This window comes from Bipolaris zeicola, assembly GCF_000523435.1.
Source record: "Bipolaris zeicola 26-R-13 unplaced genomic scaffold scaffold_157, whole genome shotgun sequence".
In the NCBI taxonomy this organism is placed as follows: Eukaryota; Fungi; Ascomycota; class Dothideomycetes; order Pleosporales; family Pleosporaceae; genus Bipolaris; species Bipolaris zeicola.
In genome coordinates, this window is record NW_006912206.1 from 330 (window position 1) to 17,710 (window position 17,381).

A 17,381-nucleotide genomic window follows, 5' to 3' on the forward strand; every position below is an offset into this window, starting at 1 on the left:
CTTATTTGCAATCAGCCGCCTTTACTACATCGTGAAAAAAAATATAATTAGTATGTATAAAAGTCTTAGATTTCTACGTAAAGATTGTACTACAAGAGAAGATTATATGTTTAGACAACACTATTATATAGGTATATCTTGTTAGTATTACGCTGATTTGGTGGGTGTAGTTTGTATCCGTTTACTTCGTCGGACTAAGGGCATGGGCGTACCTGACGCTAGCGCAGAGCCGCGGCCAAGGTGACGTTTGTTGCCCCGCCACCCCGCCACATCTTCAACTGTTTTTCTAACCGCCATCATCATCGCCACGTTGCGACACCTGTGACACCACCCAAACCAAGATACTTCAATATGGCGTCTGCTACTGCCGCCGACATCCAGGGACCCTCTCACCCGAATCCAGAAGGGCTAAACACATCCGCAAGCACGCAATTCCCACCAATCAATATCGGCACACGCAACTCGGTTCTTGCGCAAATCCAGGCGCGCGCGGTTGAAAGAAGCTTAAAGGAAGCAAACCCTCAGAGGACCTACAATATATGCCCTGTAGTGGTTCAAGGTGACAGGGATAAAACCACGCCTTTGCAACAGTTGAGCCAAGGTGAAAATGCAAAGAGTTTATGGACCGGAGAGTTGGAGAGCATGCTGGAGTCGGGTGATCTGGACATAATTGTGCACTGTCTAAAGGGTATATGAGATCATGCCTGGGATCGATCTAGGGCTGAGCTGACGGACCTAAACAGACATGCCTACTCAACTACCGGAACACCTCGAGCTCGGTGCCATTCTCGAACGTGAAGATCCTCGCGATGCCCTGATTATCTCTCCCCGCCTACCCAAAGAAACCACATTGGCTACATTGCCTCAAGGCGCCACCATTGGAACGTCATCTGTACGCCGAGCTGCGACACTACGAATGTTATACCCACATCTGAAGTTTGCCGATTTGAGAGGCAACGTTGGTACCAGGTTAGGTAAGCTCGACGCCGAAGATTCGCCGTACTCGGCTATCATCTTAGCTGCTGCTGGTTTGAAACGCATGGGCCTTGATAACCGCATCACACAATATCTGAGTGGCAGCAATGGGGGTATGCTGCATGCTGTCGGCCAGGGCGCTTTAGGCATTGAAATCAGAAAGAACGACAAGGCCATGAAGGAGCTTTTGAGCACTATCCGATGCGAACGGACAACCAGAGCGTGTTCAGCCGAGCGGACACTGTTGAGGACCCTAGAGGGAGGGTGCAGCGTACCTATTGGTGTTGAGACATCATGGAGGGGCGGGAAAGGCTTGTCCGTTGGCACACAGCCAGCAAAAGACTATGACAAGCACGGAAATGCCATGGAAGAGGAAGAGCCAGATATGGATGATCAAGAGTTGGTGTTGAAGGCTTTGGTGGTCAGCGTCGATGGCAAAGAATCCGTCACAGCCGAGGCTGCCCGAAAAGTTCGCAATGCGGAAGAGGCGGAAGAAATGGGAAGGGAAGTCGCCAAGGCGCTGATCGAAAAGGGTGCGGATAAAATCTTGCAAAAGATTAGTGTAGAGAAGCAATGGGCAGCGAAGAAGCAGCTTGAAGAGTTGAAGGCAAAGTCTGGCAGCTCATAGATTATGACGTGTTTAATCAAGAATTGAAGAGAATATTCACATGGTACTGACAGCGCATACAACCAATGAATGATGCTGGTCACGAAATTCTCAAACATCCCAATACTTGAATTTTAGGTTGTACAAACAACGTGACTGCACACTGAGAGACCTTATATATGGGAGACCCCGGTAGCCTCAGAATACAGAAGGTAGAGATTGCACAACATTGCGACTCTAACAGCTTTTAGTATCTGACCTTGAATCTCAACCGCAATACGAAAACGCCATTACCTAACCACACAAATCAACATCGCCAGCTCACCTTCCCCGGCGAAGACAAAGGCCTTCCAAGATGTGTGAACGGCACTGGACCCAGTACCTCCACTGCAACCACGAACACCGACCCATGCGACACACCTACCGCTGTCACCGCGTCGACGCCGATGCGCGGCCCGAGTTGTGTTCCGTGTTCAAGAAAGTAAGAAGGAAGATCAAGTATCCCGACATGTGTGATGATTGTCGGGATGCTGGGGTCGAGGTGGATGAGGGGTATAAGGCTGGAAGGTATGGGTAAGGAAAGGGGTTGCTTGGAGGGAGTAAGATATCTAGTGTATGCGATAAAGGAGTAGGTAGAAGTACATGTTAGTTTTAGGTGTAGCAGATGAAGATGAAGGGGTTGGTGGGTTTAGGACGAATGGAATGAGTTGATCAAGGTTTATGTTGTGTCGAATATGTATGGACTGTGTCGATGTTGGGTATAGTAAGAGGCATGGAAGGTAAAATCTTTGATACCTGTGTCTGCAGAACGGCGTTGCTTTCAGATTTTACGACATATCTGGAACATGTCGCGATGGGAATTTCACAGTAGAGTAGTGATAGATGGGCGTGTTGCTGTGTGAGCCTCTTGCCTGATATAGGTAGTGAGCATCGTTCTGCCTTGGCGTTGCAGGCAGTATTGATGCACTGGCGCCGCCAACTCACTCGGGAAAACTAAGGAAGGTACTTTTCTCGATTTGGCAGGAGCAGAAGGGAAGAGTAGATTATAGTGATTGGGCACTGCTATCTTTATTTCCGGTAGATACCGGTGGTGGTGTGCTGTCGTTTTGGGTCAGTGTGATGAAGGGGTGCTGCCTGGCTTGAGTGATGGTGTGCAACCATGACCGATGCAGCGGGATCAGACCTTCGTGCTTGACGTCAAGTTGGACAAAGGACCCGACAACCTGGTACCACGCTGTTACATTCAGATTGACGTGCGCCAGCACGCCGCCTTCCGCAGACATAGCGGGTGCATTGGGCAGCGGCGTGAAGTCCTGGGTAAACCTTCTCCATTGGTTGCTTGACCGATGACGGGACGTCCCGAATCCGTGTCTGTTCTCTTTTTCAAGTCATCACCTGGTTTCTTTTGCTGGTCTCGTGCTGGAATGCACTCATGCGTGGTCACGTTGAGCAAAGTCGTGGTCTGGATAACGTTGACCAGTTGTATCTTCTGCACACTGGGAATGACTGACTTATCCACCAGTCATTTTGCGGATGCATCATCGCTTTTATGGAAATTATAACTGAATACATGTTCCCTATCGATGTGGAGTAGCAGGCATGGTCCGTGGCGTATCATTTGCTTTTGTAGGCGTCCTCGTACTACGATCAACCTCCTCTGATCAACAGTCCTTGCGCTGGCAAAACTGCAACTAGGGTGTGTATAGTAAATTATTGGTCAAATGACACGATAAATAGACCATACAGAACAAATTGCCGCGGATAACCGGCAACAGGTAGGAATTCCATTTTCGAAGCCGTAATATGGCCAGTCAATAGGAAATGCGATTGCTATGACCGATGACCAACTATCAAAGCTTCCAATAATATTTACGTATGTTCCTTCAAATAGGATGACAGCTGACATGAGCCAGTAAACAATCTTGGAATATTACCAGACTGGAGCTTTGCAGGCTGGATATCACAGTGCCGAGCAATAGAGAATCTTGGGAAAATTAGTTACCTTCTTCGACCAACCGAAGCTGATAAAACCACTCCATTGTTCTCAATTTCAAGTATACCCCGTGAGCCTAGATATTCCTTGATCAATACTCGAATCCAGGAGAACAGTCTCTCTGCCCCCTAGTTGAGCAAAAATACAGTCATGAAAACGCTATGACCATAGCCGGACTATTTCTTATTACGTCGTGTAACCTGATCGGGGCTCTTGCTCGGAAAAATGAAATCTCATAAATCTTGCCTGTATCGGGTATAGGTGCCGAAAGGGTGATCAGTGCCCCAGCCCCCTTGCTGACAAGTTTCTGGACCAGCAAGAGAAAGTAAAATTGAAGCAAACGATTTGATCCACTGCAGTCATATTTCTATAAACAGTAAGTATCAAAAGTACTATGCTGAATATTAAGGACCGCATCTGACCACTGTAATGCTAGTTCTATCAGGGATATATTACCTACATGCACCGAATAGTTGCGTAAAGTATGTCCTAGATTGAAAGAAATAATTCAAGTGGACAATTATTATCGGTGAACATAACACGCCAGTGCAAAGTATGTGACATAACGACGCTGTACACCGAATACCAGTGCGGATCTAGACAGACAGCAAAAGCCATGTATCATATTCTAAGATCATACAGCAGAAGCCCCCGGGCCAAAAATTCAATATATGCAAGATCAGACTACAAAACATCTGATAGCAGTAATCCATCATGAATCCTGATGAGAGATTGTCGGGCATGATGCACGGTGAACAGAATCTGATCATCCTCCACTTATCCCAAACGAGGCTTACCTCGCAACCACTACTATTCCGGAAACTACCGGAAACCACCGCAAAGGGCTGTTTGCATGCCACCGCTGTCGACACTCAGTGTCGCTCATATTTACTTCCTCCATTAGTCTACCAACTTTTCCAGATTCGGTGCATCGTTAAATGCACCCTCACAATACCCTCTTCCCAATCCTTGTACTGCTCCAACAGCTTAGCATCTTCATATTGCTTTTATTAGTCCCTCTAATCCAATTGCGCTTGCATCGGCGGCGACACAACCATCGCAAACCGCAATAAAATCTTTTCTGTAGTACCAGACGTCAAATATATCCGATGTGCCCAGCTCTACAAGATGCTTTAAACTGAGCCCATCGGGGGCCCAAAATATTATTGACCTTTTCATCACGAGCGCTCACTCGGCCATCCGCAACAAGGAAATTCTTTGTCGAAAAAGACAGTATCAATCATGATGTTCCAGAGATCCCCCAAAATGATGCTGACGTGTGTACTGACCATTTGCCAAAATTCCGGCGCATCAGATCGATGGTACCCATCTCCCTTCGTTTTTCTTCCGTGCTTTTGAGTGACTTGCTTTCAGAGATCATGGGGTTGCAACAGCCACCAGCCAGCGCATGATGATCCACCAAACTACTCGAGATAATCCACAGTACAATCGTCAGTAGAGGTTGTATGACATCGGGGAGATGGAAATATCCGGGCACAAGACGCTCTTTCAGGTTTCTATCCTAACAATATCTCGATCATCTACAGATCTCGATGATAATCCAATGTATCCATCATCACTTCACACGCAGAGGGTGTCGTGTCTCCTCCATGACCTCAAGAAAAGAAAGAGAGAGACAAATAGCCAAACCTATAAACTCTTCCAATTAAGCACTCCAAAATTCTTCTACCAACCCACCCTTCTAACCACAACCTTCGAAGCCAGAATCAAACCTCGCAGCAATGGCCGCCCTCCTCCAACTCCACGCCATCCGCGCAAAAACAAAAGAACAACTTCGAACCCTCAACCTAACCTCGACCCCACCCCCCATCCAACCCCGCCTAAGCCCCTACGCACCCCCCTTCGAACGCGACCCAAAAGCCTTCCCGCAAGACGAAGAATCCCACGCTTCCGACCCCTCCCCCTACACCTCCCTCCCCGGCATCTCGCTCCAACCCACAAAAACGGGATCACACTTCTACCTCGTAAGCTGGGACTCAACCACAGACCCGACAAACCCACGCAACTGGTCCCTTTCCAAACGCCTGAAAATTCTTTTTCTGCTAGACTTCGTCGCTGCAATCGTAACGACAGCGAGTTCCATCGAAGCACCCGTCGCGCCGCAAAGCGCTGCGTTCTTCGGGGCCGAGGAATCGCTACATGCGTTTTGTAGTACGGGGATTTATCTCATGGGGTTTGGATTGGGCTCGTTGGTTGCGGCGCCGGCGTCTGAGATACTCGGACGATACCAGGTGTATCTGTATTCGCTGTTGACGTGCGAGTGCTGGCTTATTGGTGCGGCGCTGGCGCCGAATTTGGCGTCGTTGGCGATATTCAGGTTTTTGGCGGGGTGTTTTGCGTCTGCGCCCATGACGGTGGCGGGGGGGAGTATGAGCGATTTGTGGTCTACGCGGGAGATGACGTGGACGTTTCCTTTGTTTGGGGCAGTGTGTTTTGGGGGACCTGTATTGGGGCCTTTGATTGCGAGTTATATTGGAGAGAGCGAGGTTGTGAGTTGGCGGTGGGCTGAGTGGATAATTGTGGTTCTGACGGGCATTTGTATAGTGGTTGTTGCGATGGCAATGGAGGAGACGTATCCGCCGCAGCTGCTGAAGTTGAAGGCGAAGCAGTTGAGGAAGTTTACGGGGGAGAGGCGATTTAAGACGGCGAAGGAGGATGAGGATGAGGGGCTGGGGAGTAAGCTCAAGAAGAACTTTACAAGGCCGTTTCGTTTGGCGCTGGAGCCGATTGTGGTTCTGCTGACGTTCTACAACACGCTTGTGTATGTGGTGTTGTTCACGTTCCTCGTGGGTTACCCATACACATTCCAAAAGACTTACGGAATGAGCCAAGGGCTGAAGAATTTGTGCTTCCTTGGTTTGTTGTTCGGTATCATGCTATCGGCAGCTCTCATTCCCTTGATTTGGACAAAGACAGAGCGGCTGTGCCGCGAGAAAGGAGATGATGGGTCGGGAAAATCGATTCCCCAGGAGTCACGACTGATGTTTGCGATGTTCGGAGCGCCATTCTTACCGATCGGGCTCTTCTGGATGGGCTGGACAAGTCATGTAAGTACAGAGCCATATATGCTTCTCTATCGGTTTATTGACGTAAAACAGGAAAGTATATCAGTTTGGTCGCCACTTGCCGCCTCGGTCATCATTGGTTTCGGTACGGTATGCATATTCATGAGCACCTACCTATATATCATCGACAGCTATCAGATGTATGCTGCATCTGCACTGAGTTTCCAGAGTACGGTACGCTATGTTATAGCCAGTGTCATGTAAGTTTTTAGTTTTGGACATGCTCGTCGTGGGACTGACTGAGATTAGGACAATCGGCGGTACAACAATGTATAGGGACATTGGGACGAACTGGACGCTAACCGTGCTTGGGTGTATTGCCATCGTCGTTACTCCTGTTCCATATGTTTTGTACCGCTATGGCGTAATCATTCGCGGGAAGAGTAAATTTGCTATTAGATAGTTGAGACTCCAAGTATCAGGAAAACATAGAAATACTATTAGGTGTTAGATCAGACAAATTTCATAGTTGGCTGCCAGTCTTACATTCGCGACATTGATGATTGCAGAGGCGTGGATGCTGGGCCGAAAGAACATTTGGTGATCGCAATTACTGCAACAGCAGTAACATCCCAGATTGAATGAATTGCTCATCATGACCATTGAAGGAAGGTATAAGAAATCAGGAGAAGTTCTCATAAGGATAGCAATAGGTGTGTATAAATGTTGTGAGATGATTCCAGGATATGAAAAACTATGTTACAACTAGAAATGACCGTGGGTATCGTAAAGAGAGCGAATGCGCTTGAAAAACGACATAAAAAAGGCTCCTTGAAGGTCTCTGATAATGAAAAAAAACTTATTGTTGTGGTTTATATACCATGCCGCCGCTCCTTGTATAAACATCAGTGCTTGCTGGTCCGGCCCACCGCCTGCTCGCTTCTTCCCTACCCTTTACTTCCCTCTCATTTTGTACAACAACACAGCAGCAACAGCAACATCCTCTTAGTAGATCGCTACCAAGACTGCCTTTAATTTTATATGCTCTTCGGATGCGAGTCCGCTGTAGCATTGGAAAAAGCCACCATAAACCGCATGACAGACCCATAACGATGCAGTGTCCGTTAGTGGTGCTGTGACCCAACATATCTGTCGGGTCATTCTTTGCAGACTTTTGAGATAGGCGATACGAAGTTCTTCCGTAGACGATGCAGGGGCAGAAAAGACCGGTAAAGCATATAGCCGGTTCTGGACTACATGCACAAAGACCGTTTGACCATTCATGGGAGCTTTCAGATTCCATATTTGGATGCGAAATTTGACCCGGTTGGTGTGCAGCAAAGTCCAGGCCGTTGGGACCGTGGGCAGCATCTGGAGAGAAGACAGCGTGCATATTATTGGTTTGGCCTGTTACGAAGCCATGAGGCGAATATGGTTCATGTGCATATGATGCTTGATTCGTAGGAGAGACAGCAACTTGTCGTGGTTGCTCTTTGTGCATGGAGTTGGCTGAAATGGGGGTCATTGGTGCTTTTTGTGGTAGCGGTGACGTCTGATGGGTTCCTGATGGTGGGGTAGGGGGAATGGTGGGCATAGTGTGCATCCGTACGTTTGTGTTGATGGGCGATAGGTTGCTCATTTGTCGTGCGTGTCTACTCTGCTGCTGTGTATTTGCCTGCGAGCTTTGATGGACGGGTTGCGGATGTGGTATCGGCGATACAGGAGAGTATTGTTGAGTTTGGGGATACGAAGAATGCTGAGGCGAGACTGGCGACACAGGAGGCTGTACTTGTTGCTGCACGTGAGAGTGCTGCATGTCAGCCGCATGAGATTGGGGCGGAACAACCGGAATTTGCGCATCAAGCATCGACTGAGGGCGCGGGTCGATTGGTGTGTACCCCACCGGTGACGTCGGAAGAGATATGGGCATAGAATGTGGCATCGGAGGGTCACTTGGAGAGGACGTGTATACGAATGCGCGCATCTCTGCCGGTGTCTGGGCGTAAGAGAAATGACGTGACACATCTGTGTCGACACGTTGCTGGGGCTCTTGCTGGTGTTGTTGCGGTAGCGGTTGCGGTTGCGGCTGATGGTGCTGATGCTGATATTGCTGCTGTTGCTGTTGCGGTTGCTGATACTGCTGATAGTGCTGTTGTGTTTGGTACTGCTGCGTCGCAAGCTGCTGAGGCTGGTGCTGTGGAGCTTGCTGCTGTCTCTCTTGATAGGGTGGAACCTCGTCGTCCAAGGGCTGCTGCCATGAGAAGCGGGTGTGCTGTCGTGAAGTCATCTGAGGCTGAGCTTCCTGACTCTGTCCGTAATTCCTGGGGTCCATGTTGTGCAAACAAGCTAAAACGAGCCTCTTCTAAACTTGGTGGACTGGTCGGTGAACGGGAAACGAGGTATATCGACGCTGTATCTCAAGATGCCATTGATTTCAGGTGCAGTGAGTAAACAAGACGTATGGGATAGCTGGCTATAAACTCCTAGAGCGTGGGATGTGGAACACGATCCAGCTGGGGGCAAGGAGGCCTGATATTGGGGCCAGTGGTCTGTACATCGAGTCCATAGCTGCACAAGTACCAACCCGAGCAAAAAGGCCGCACTGGAATGGAGCCGCTTCGCGCTCTGGTTGGCTCTTGGCTGTGCCTCATGTCGTAGGCGAGTGGCATTGCGAAAGCAGATTCGCAGAGCTCCCGCCGTAAGATGGACCTCTTTTTAGACGTGCAGTTGAGGCGCAGGCGTGGCCAATTGGAGAGGGAGTTGACGTGTGACAAGATTGTGGAGCGAGATGGTGGGCGCTTGCGGGTGTCTCGGCTCCACTACGCCCGGCCAATCAGCAATTCGCCTCGTCCACCTCGCGCCTTTGCGGACCGCTGTGGGGTGGCTCTGACCCAGGCACCTTGACGCAACTGGCGAGCATTGTTGGCATTATCCCAGGCCAAACAAACTCACGCACAGCCTCAGTGGCGGAGATAAGTACATGTTTGAGTCAGTCTTGATCCTTTCAACACGGTTATTTGAGGCCTAGAACTGCCGCTCTCAACGACCCGCTTCACCTAGGTACGTACACCTTCACTGCATGTCTGCACTGACACGAGTCATTTCGCGGAAAGATGCCGAGCAAGCTTCCTCTTCATCTGCGCCTCGGTTGATACATGTTGGAAAGACAAGAGTGAGTATTCATGTAATTGGTTGATTTAATAACACACATTATACAAGGGAGGCGCCGTCCATCGTTGCCTCGAAGCTTCTCAGGCAATCCAGATGGAGAGGATATGAAGATGCATCATGCTTATGCGTCCTTGTCGACCTTGGTGTTACCACGCTCCTCCTTGTTTTCCGCGCCAGGACGATCGGTCGAGACGGTTCCTTGCAGCTTAGCGGTTTCAGCAACGCCCTCACCCTTCTTGCTCTTCTCAGAGTGTTCGGAAATCGGCGAAGTGTGTTCGGTGTTGTCGTTGGACAAGCCTTTTTGCTTGCCAGAGGTCTCGTTGGTGCTCTTGGTCTCCTCTTTGCGGGGGTCGGGCTACACACGTTAGCACACTCTCTCTTCGGTCTTGGGTCTACCAACCTTGTCAGACTCATCAGGAGACTGCTTGTCCTTTTCCTCGCTGTTCTCCTTGGTGGGCTTGGAAGGGTCCTTGTGCTCGCTCTTTGGCTTTTCCTCGGACTTATCCTTGGATTCCTCCTTGGGCTCTTCCTTGGGCTCCTCCTTGGGCTTATCGTCTGCCTTCTTTACGACCGAATCGGTACCATGCTTGGGGGCATCTCCTTCGCCGTGGGGTTCACCGAGAGGGTGGTGTTCGGCGCCGTGGTTTGTATCTTGGTTGATGACAACATAGAGACCGACAGCAGTGCCGATGACAGCTGCGCCTATCCTTGAGGATCAAGTCAGCATGCGTTCGGCGAGGCCAGTTGTGATCAGAGGTATATGTATATCCTTGCCAAGAACTGTACCGGCTCTTCGGACAAAACAACAAAAGAAACCCATCACAGTTGAGCTTGCTCCATCGAGATTGTGTCTACAATTGATATACATTCGTCTGGATAATAGCAGCAAGACATCTTTGACATACCATGGGACGTCACTGCTCTTCGTCTCACCATGCGAGCCGTGGCCGCTGGCGTAGGTTCTGCGCTGCACAGCTCGTTGCCATGGCTGGAGCTCGGCGGCGCGGATATACCTGGTCGGGCGTGCAATTCGTGCAAAAGAGGAAGCGCGGGATGCGGAAGATCTTAAGAAGGACATGATGAAGCTTAGGTGGGCTAATTAAAGCTTGCGACGGGCAATTGATAGGAGAATCGTAGTTATGATGCGCGTAGAGTAAAGATCAGGTCATGAAGGCGAGAATTAATCGGTACGTCACTTGAGTGCGTCTAGCCCTACAGGCTCTAGTTGGTCACGTGCACCTGCGGCGACACGGCAGAGCATACCAGGCCGGACATTGCGCCATCGCGACAGGTGACTTCGTTTTGTAAAGCAACACGGGATTAGAGCCGACTAGTTGTCGCGTAAATTGTTTCTTAGTAGTACTGTCGTGTTCACAGTTGCGAGAGATGCATTCGTCTGATACTCGTTCCGCCGTGTCTTGACTGCTATGGACACGACGGCCGTGCGCATGGTTCGAGCTCTCGAAAGCAACGCGCAGGCAACGACAGCCCATTCACTTCGATAGAAGCTTCTTTTGCTCCGTAGCGGCCAGTGGTGCCTTCACCACCTAACAATTTTACCACCAAACTCTCAGCTCCTCGCTCTCAATTTCTTTCCTTCGTTCTTGCTCTCCTTCTGTCTTCCCGCATCAGCTTATAACCCCAACCCCAACCCCACTATAGCTGCCCCGCCTGCCAGTGACAACAGTAGACCTCACAACACCACACACCATGGCGCCCTCGTCGGTCCCGCCCAACCCGACCGCACACAATGTTGCCCAATTGTTGCCGCGATTTGTCGACGATGACCCCGACTTCCGCTTCATGGCCTTGAGTGACCTGCACGACATTCTCGTTGTCGCTCACCCTGGCCTTCTCCTTCACGATGACGTTGTTGCAGCAAAGACTGTCGAAGGCCTGCTCACAACGCTTGTCGATACGAACGGCGAGGTTCAGAACCAGGCCGTCAAGTGTCTTGGCCCGTTTGTGAACAAGATCAGCGACAAGACGTTGCCAGTCATGATTGACAAGCTCTCGACGCTTCCCACAGGCAATACGGTCGACCAATCAATACCCGCTCTTGCTCTTCGCGAAGTCGTCGTCTCCCTCCCACGCCCCGTCCACGGTGCTGCGCGTAGCAAGGCCGTCGTAAACGCATACAGCGCCATCAGCAGGGTACTCATTCCTCGTTTGATCGGATACAACGTTATACCCCCAGCACAACAGGGTCTTACGCAGCCACCCAAGGGTATGCTGCAAGAGGATTTGGACAAGGGAACAGACAGCAATGCCATCGATGTGCTGACCGAGGTTGCCCGGTGCTTCGGCTCCATGTTACAGGATGTTGAGATCCAGGCGCTGCAGCAGATTACATTCGCTATTCTTGAGAATGACAGGGCAAGCTCCATGATGAAGAAGAAGTCGGTTACTGCCATCTCCACACTAGCTGGCTACTTTTCCGATTCATTGCTGAGTGGTTTCCTATCCAAGATGATTGAACTTCTACGTGACCCGCATCTTACTCGCAGCAAACGAAAGCTGTATATTACTATACTAGGATCTATGGCACGTTCTATTCCACGGAAATTTGGACCGTATCTCAAGACTCTGGGGCCTTTCGTCTTAAGCGCGTTGAGCACCGAGGAACAAGCCGAAGAGATGGACGTATCCGATGATGAGGGAGAGCGCGACCCAGAGATCGACGAGGTTCTTGAGGCTGCTCTCATTGCGCTGGACGGCTTCCTTGCTTCCTGCTCGAACGACATGCGTGCATACACCGAAGAGACGATTGAAGCCGCGACACGATACCTAAAGTACGACCCAAATCTGGCGCAAGATGACGAAGATGACGATGATATGCCAAGTGACGAAGAAGACGCATTGGAGGGCGAGGACTTTGAAGAAGAAATTGGCTACGATGACGATGATGATGCCAGTTGGAAGGTCCGTAGGTGTGCAGCCAAGGTTCTGTACACACTCATTTCGACACGGAGCAACGGCGATCTTCTTGAAGATGGGACTCTCTACAGTCGAGTCGCACCAGCACTCATCGCACGGTTTAAGGAACGCGAAGAAAACGTTCGCTTGGAGGTTCTGGCTACACTATCCAACTTGGTGAGGAAATCGGGTGACGGTCCCTCGCCAGTCAAATTCGCTGATGAGCCAACTCATGGCGGTATGATGTTACCACCAAGCAAGAAGCGCCGTCGTGGTGGCAGTGATGCAAGCATGTTCGATCTTCAGGAGAGTTCTTCCTTATCTATGGGTTATTCTTCACCTGCACCAGCCGGCACTCCTCCAGCAGGTCCTCGGGCTAGCTTAGCAAAACTCAGCCCAGACATCGTCAAGGGTGTTGCGCAACTACTTAAGCAGACATCTTGTCCACCGACTACTAAGCAAGCATCCATTTCATTGATCAAAGATATCGTCATCACTCAGCGTGGCGGTCTTGACGGCTATCTGAGTCAGCTTATCAGTCCTGTTGTAGAAGCTGCAAAAACTACTGGAGGATCATCAAGCAGTGCTTCGGCAACAGCCAACAGTTTGCGAACTCAAGCTTTGCAGCTGATAGGGGCGATAGCAGATACCCACCCGTCCAAGTCTATCCAGCCGTATCTTGAATCCATTGTTGATGCACTTCTTTGTGGCGTCAAGGAGAAGTATAGCAAGCTATCTATTGAGGCTCTTGCGGCAGCCGAACAGGTCATCAAGGCGCTTACACCACCTCGATCCGCTGTGTCAGGCACGGAAAACCGTCAATATCTGGAGTCCCTTTATGAAGCGCTGGTTAGTAGGATATCAGCAAACGATGCAGACGTTGAAGTGCGCCGGAGTGCCATCCATGTCCTTGGACTACTTCTAGGTCGAAGCTCAGGAACCGAGGGCTTGCTTGCCTCGGATAAGCGAACGACTGGACTTGAACTTTTGGCTGAGCGCCTGAAGAATGAGCTTACTCGCCTTGCTTCGGTCCGCGCAATTGACTCAATCGCTGCCCATACAAAGGCAAAAGATGAGCTGTCAGCCAAGTGGGTGCAGAGCGTCGCAATGGAACTTGGTGCACAATTGCGAAAAGCCAGTCGTGCTCTACGTGGTGCAAGCTTGAGTGCACTCCGCACCCTCGCACTGAACCCACATTCGCGGAGTCAACTCGATAATCAAACTCGGATGCAGGTAGTCGATATGCTGTTGCCATTACTCAACGCAAACGACCTTCACCTCCTAGGTCCTGCTCTTGTCATTCTCGCTACCTTTGTCAAGGACGATGCACAAGCTATCATGACACCAAGTCTTACCGCCGCGCTATGTCAGGTTGCTCAAGGTTCCATTAGTGGAATGCCACTCGATGCATTACTCAAGCTTGTCCGTGCCATAGGTGAGCAGCGCGTAGGAAAAGAGTTGATGCAAGCTCTGTTGCAACAAGTTGGTGTGTCCGGACATGCAGAAGTCGTCGGCAAAGTTATTGGCAATCTACTTGTGTATGGCGGCGACAGTGTCGGTGTGAAGCTCGAGCAGTTTGTCACTGAGCTTGAGACTGCGCAGGACGACAAGCGTCAGTGCCTTGCCCTTGTCGTACTTGGAGAATCCGCTCTACGACTGGGATCGCAATCGACCATTGATCCCAAACTGTTCATCAAATATTTCTCTGCAAAGTCTGAGAACGTGCCTCTTGCAGCCGCCGTTGCGCTTGGAAGAGCGGGAGCTGGAAGCGTCAGCAAGTATCTTCCCGTCATATTGTCAAACATGGGTCAGCCCTCAGCTCCCCAGTACTTGTTTTTGCACGCTATCAAGGAGATTCTTCAACATGATGACACAGAATCGGAGATTATTCCGTATACTGACACATTGTGGCAAAACCTCGTTGCCGCTTCTCAGCTTGAAGACAACAAGGCGATTGGTGCAGAGTGTATCGGCAGACTAACCATCATCGACCCGAAGACGTACCTCCCTCAGCTCCAGGTAAGACGGTTCCACCCTCAAATATTCCAAAACTTACCGATCTTCTAGGCATTCTTGAACGACCGCAAGGAAAGTTTGCGAGCTATGGTCATCTCTGCATTGCGCTACACTTTCACCGATACCGATGAAGCCTATGACGAGTACCTCAAGCCAATTGTCGTACCTATGCTTGTTCAGATGCTCAATGAGCCGGACCTGGAAAACCGCCGCTTAGCCCTCATGACCTTCAATTCTGCGATGCACAACAAGCCGGACATTATCCTGCCTGCCCTCGACCAGTTGCTGCCTCTTGCCATGAAGGAGACGGTTGTAAAACCTGAGCTCATACGTGAAGTCCAAATGGGTCCGTTCAAGCACAAGGTTGACGACGGTCTCGAAATCCGCAAGAGTGCATATGAGACTTTATACGCTCTTCTCGAGAAGGCTTTTGCACGATTGTCGCCTATTGAGATCTCTGACTTCTTCGATCGTATAGTTGCCGGTGTCACTGACGAGCATGACATCCGGATTCTTTGCAATCTCATGCTCACAAAGCTTATGGTGATTGCTCCCGACCAAGTGCATTCGCGCCTTGAATCGCTTGCCGAAAACTTCCGGACTGTGCTTGCCGTCAAACCAAAGGAAAACGCTGTCAAGCAAGAGATCGAAAAGATCAACGAAGGTGCCAAGGGCGTACTCAAGATTTCACTCCAAATCAACAAGCGAATGGGCACCGAAGCTGGCACAACACAGGACGACCCACAATCACGTGTCTGGGCACAGTACTGGGAATATGTCTCAAAGGAACATCAGAACGGACTTAAAGCTGTGGCGGAGGAGCTTAAGGAGCGCGACCGCTGATCAGGCTATCGTTCTGTTGCATGTAGCCTAGGCTTGCAGGAATGGAGGATTGTTACGTACTCGCCAACGTAAGACTGCATTTCAGTCCAGACATTGTCAGATCGTTACTTGAGTTGGACATCGGGAAGATCATGTATCAAGCCGGCTCTACTGAAAAGAGAAGTTTCGAGGGGAGATGAAGTGTGTTGCGTTGTTGTGATTGACCTCGGGATATGCATCTTTCATCATCAATTGGCATTGTATCAAACAATAATAAAACAATAAAAAGACGCATAATTACGAATACTATACCGTTGTAATGATGTATAGAGTGAAGTTTGCAGTAGGTTTTGTGAAATAGCGTAGTTCCTACGAAAAACGCATTTTACTATTCCGATTGTTGGAGCGGAGATTGACTATTCCAAGTAATTGTAGTATGACAGACTGGACAGTGTCATCAACTCACACCTTTTCTCTCTCCCATCTCGTGTTATGAACACCACTCAAATAAAACACATCTCATTAATCAATCTAACATAGGAAACATGGATACACGGCCTCTAACAGCCCACTATGGCAGAACCCCACCACAGCCCGGACCGACGACCTGTCGTACTACTATCCACGGCCCATATACCTTTTCCAAACACCACATCCTATCGAATCTCCATGTCTCTCTCTTTCTCGATCAACTTCCCCCACGAACCTACGAAGGGTTCCTCCATTGCTTCTTATCAATCTCGGGATCCCATTCTTCCTGCGTCAACTTAGGGTCAGTAATGATCGCTGCAGGATGGAGTCTCCACCAGCAATTGTCGCCGCCGGGCCAGCATATCCTGTGATTCTTGTAGCGGCGCACGAGATTCAAGCGGCTGAGGACTGGTACGGGGTCGACTGCGGGGGATGTGGGATGTGGGGGTGAAGGAGATGCATGGTGCGGTAGAGAAGGGGATAAGGAAGAGGGAGACGGACTAACTGGGGTTGCGTAGATGACCTGGTTGAAGGTTGTGGTGGGGGTGGTGGCCCGGGCGGCGACATATGTTGAGATGGTACTAGAGAGGAGGATGCCGGAGTCTGCGAGGTCGCGGCGGGTGGGCTCAAGTTCGGGCATGTTTGTTGGAAAGACGGGGAGGGGGCCGAAGAAGCCCAGAGGTGAGACGAGTGAAGGTAGGGGGGTAGATGAGGGAGCTGACGAATGGTCTGACGAAGGAGTGGCTGAGCGCACTGAAGGAATGACCTGGAATACGGAGGAACTCGCTGATGGCTTCGAAGGAGTGACTAAGGCCGTGGAGGATGTGTTCAGGGGGGATGAGGGGGTAGCTGGAACTACTGGAGATGCTGCGGAAGAGATAGCTGGGGCAGCCGTAGGAGTGCTCAAAGCACTGGCGGGAGTAGCTGGGAGCACTGAGGCAGTACCTGGGGTCACTGAAGGACTGGCTGGAAGCTGGGAAGAAGTGATCAAGGCTGTGGACGAGGGTTCTGGGACTATTGGAGAACTTGGGGCCACTGAAAGAGCAGCTGAAAGAACCGAGGGGGTTGCTGACAGAATTGAAGAGGTAACCGGTACCACTGAAGGAGCACTTGAGACCACCGATGTGGTGGCTGGGCCTACTGAGGCAGTACTTGGGACTACTGGAGAAGTAGCTGGGAGTATGGAAGAAGTATCCAAGGCTGTAGAGGAATTATTTGAGACCTTAGAAAGGATCTCTGGGGTTCGCGAAGAGGCGACCTGAGTCTTTGAAGGTGCAGCCAGGGTAGATAAAGGAGTGCTTGGGGTCACTGAAGGAGTACCCGAGACCTTGGCAGTTGCAATCGAGGCTGCAGAAGTTGGGGCGGAAATTTTGGGAGTAGGGGC

At 50.3% G+C, this 17,381-nt stretch overlaps 7 protein-coding genes across 7 annotated transcripts; 4 read left to right on the forward strand and 3 right to left on the reverse strand.

Annotated features, from left to right (window-relative positions):
- Positions 1-351: 351 nt before the first annotated feature.
- COCCADRAFT_7363 (uncharacterized protein) lies at positions 352-1,603 on the forward strand (the record flags this gene model as incomplete). Its single annotated transcript, XM_007716885.1, has 2 exons — positions 352-688; positions 744-1,603. The coding sequence occupies 2 exons, from the start codon at positions 352-354 to the stop codon at positions 1,601-1,603; spliced, it is 1,197 nt and encodes a 398-aa protein (XP_007715075.1).
- A 286-nt stretch (positions 1,604-1,889) lies between these two features.
- Positions 1,890-2,126, reverse strand: COCCADRAFT_103484 (uncharacterized protein; the record flags this gene model as incomplete). Its single annotated transcript, XM_007716891.1, has 1 exon — positions 1,890-2,126. A coding segment is annotated over one exon (237 nt), but the record flags the coding sequence as incomplete, so codon positions are not given.
- Positions 2,127-5,317: 3,191 nt separating this feature from the next.
- COCCADRAFT_103496 (uncharacterized protein) lies at positions 5,318-7,064 on the forward strand (the record flags this gene model as incomplete). Its single annotated transcript, XM_007716892.1, has 3 exons — positions 5,318-6,643; positions 6,695-6,861; positions 6,911-7,064. 3 exons carry the CDS (start codon positions 5,318-5,320, stop codon positions 7,062-7,064), a joined length of 1,647 nt encoding a protein of 548 aa, XP_007715082.1.
- Positions 7,065-7,460: 396 nt separating this feature from the next.
- On the reverse strand, positions 7,461-8,933 carry COCCADRAFT_39180 (uncharacterized protein; the record flags this gene model as incomplete). Its single annotated transcript, XM_007716893.1, has 1 exon — positions 7,461-8,933. The coding sequence occupies one exon, from the start codon at positions 8,931-8,933 to the stop codon at positions 7,461-7,463; it is 1,473 nt and encodes a 490-aa protein (XP_007715083.1).
- A 960-nt stretch (positions 8,934-9,893) lies between these two features.
- On the reverse strand, positions 9,894-10,850 carry COCCADRAFT_103499 (uncharacterized protein; the record flags this gene model as incomplete). Its single annotated transcript, XM_007716894.1, has 3 exons — positions 9,894-10,127; positions 10,173-10,479; positions 10,678-10,850. 3 exons carry the CDS (start codon positions 10,848-10,850, stop codon positions 9,894-9,896), a joined length of 714 nt encoding a protein of 237 aa, XP_007715084.1.
- Positions 10,851-11,482: 632 nt separating this feature from the next.
- COCCADRAFT_7367 (uncharacterized protein) lies at positions 11,483-15,547 on the forward strand (the record flags this gene model as incomplete). Its single annotated transcript, XM_007716886.1, has 2 exons — positions 11,483-14,707; positions 14,756-15,547. The coding sequence occupies 2 exons, from the start codon at positions 11,483-11,485 to the stop codon at positions 15,545-15,547; spliced, it is 4,017 nt and encodes a 1,338-aa protein (XP_007715076.1).
- Positions 15,548-16,515: 968 nt separating this feature from the next.
- On the forward strand, positions 16,516-17,259 carry COCCADRAFT_28525 (uncharacterized protein; the record flags this gene model as incomplete). Its single annotated transcript, XM_007716888.1, has 1 exon — positions 16,516-17,259. One exon carries the CDS (start codon positions 16,516-16,518, stop codon positions 17,257-17,259), a length of 744 nt encoding a protein of 247 aa, XP_007715078.1.
- Between the last annotated feature and the right edge of the window lie 122 nt (positions 17,260-17,381).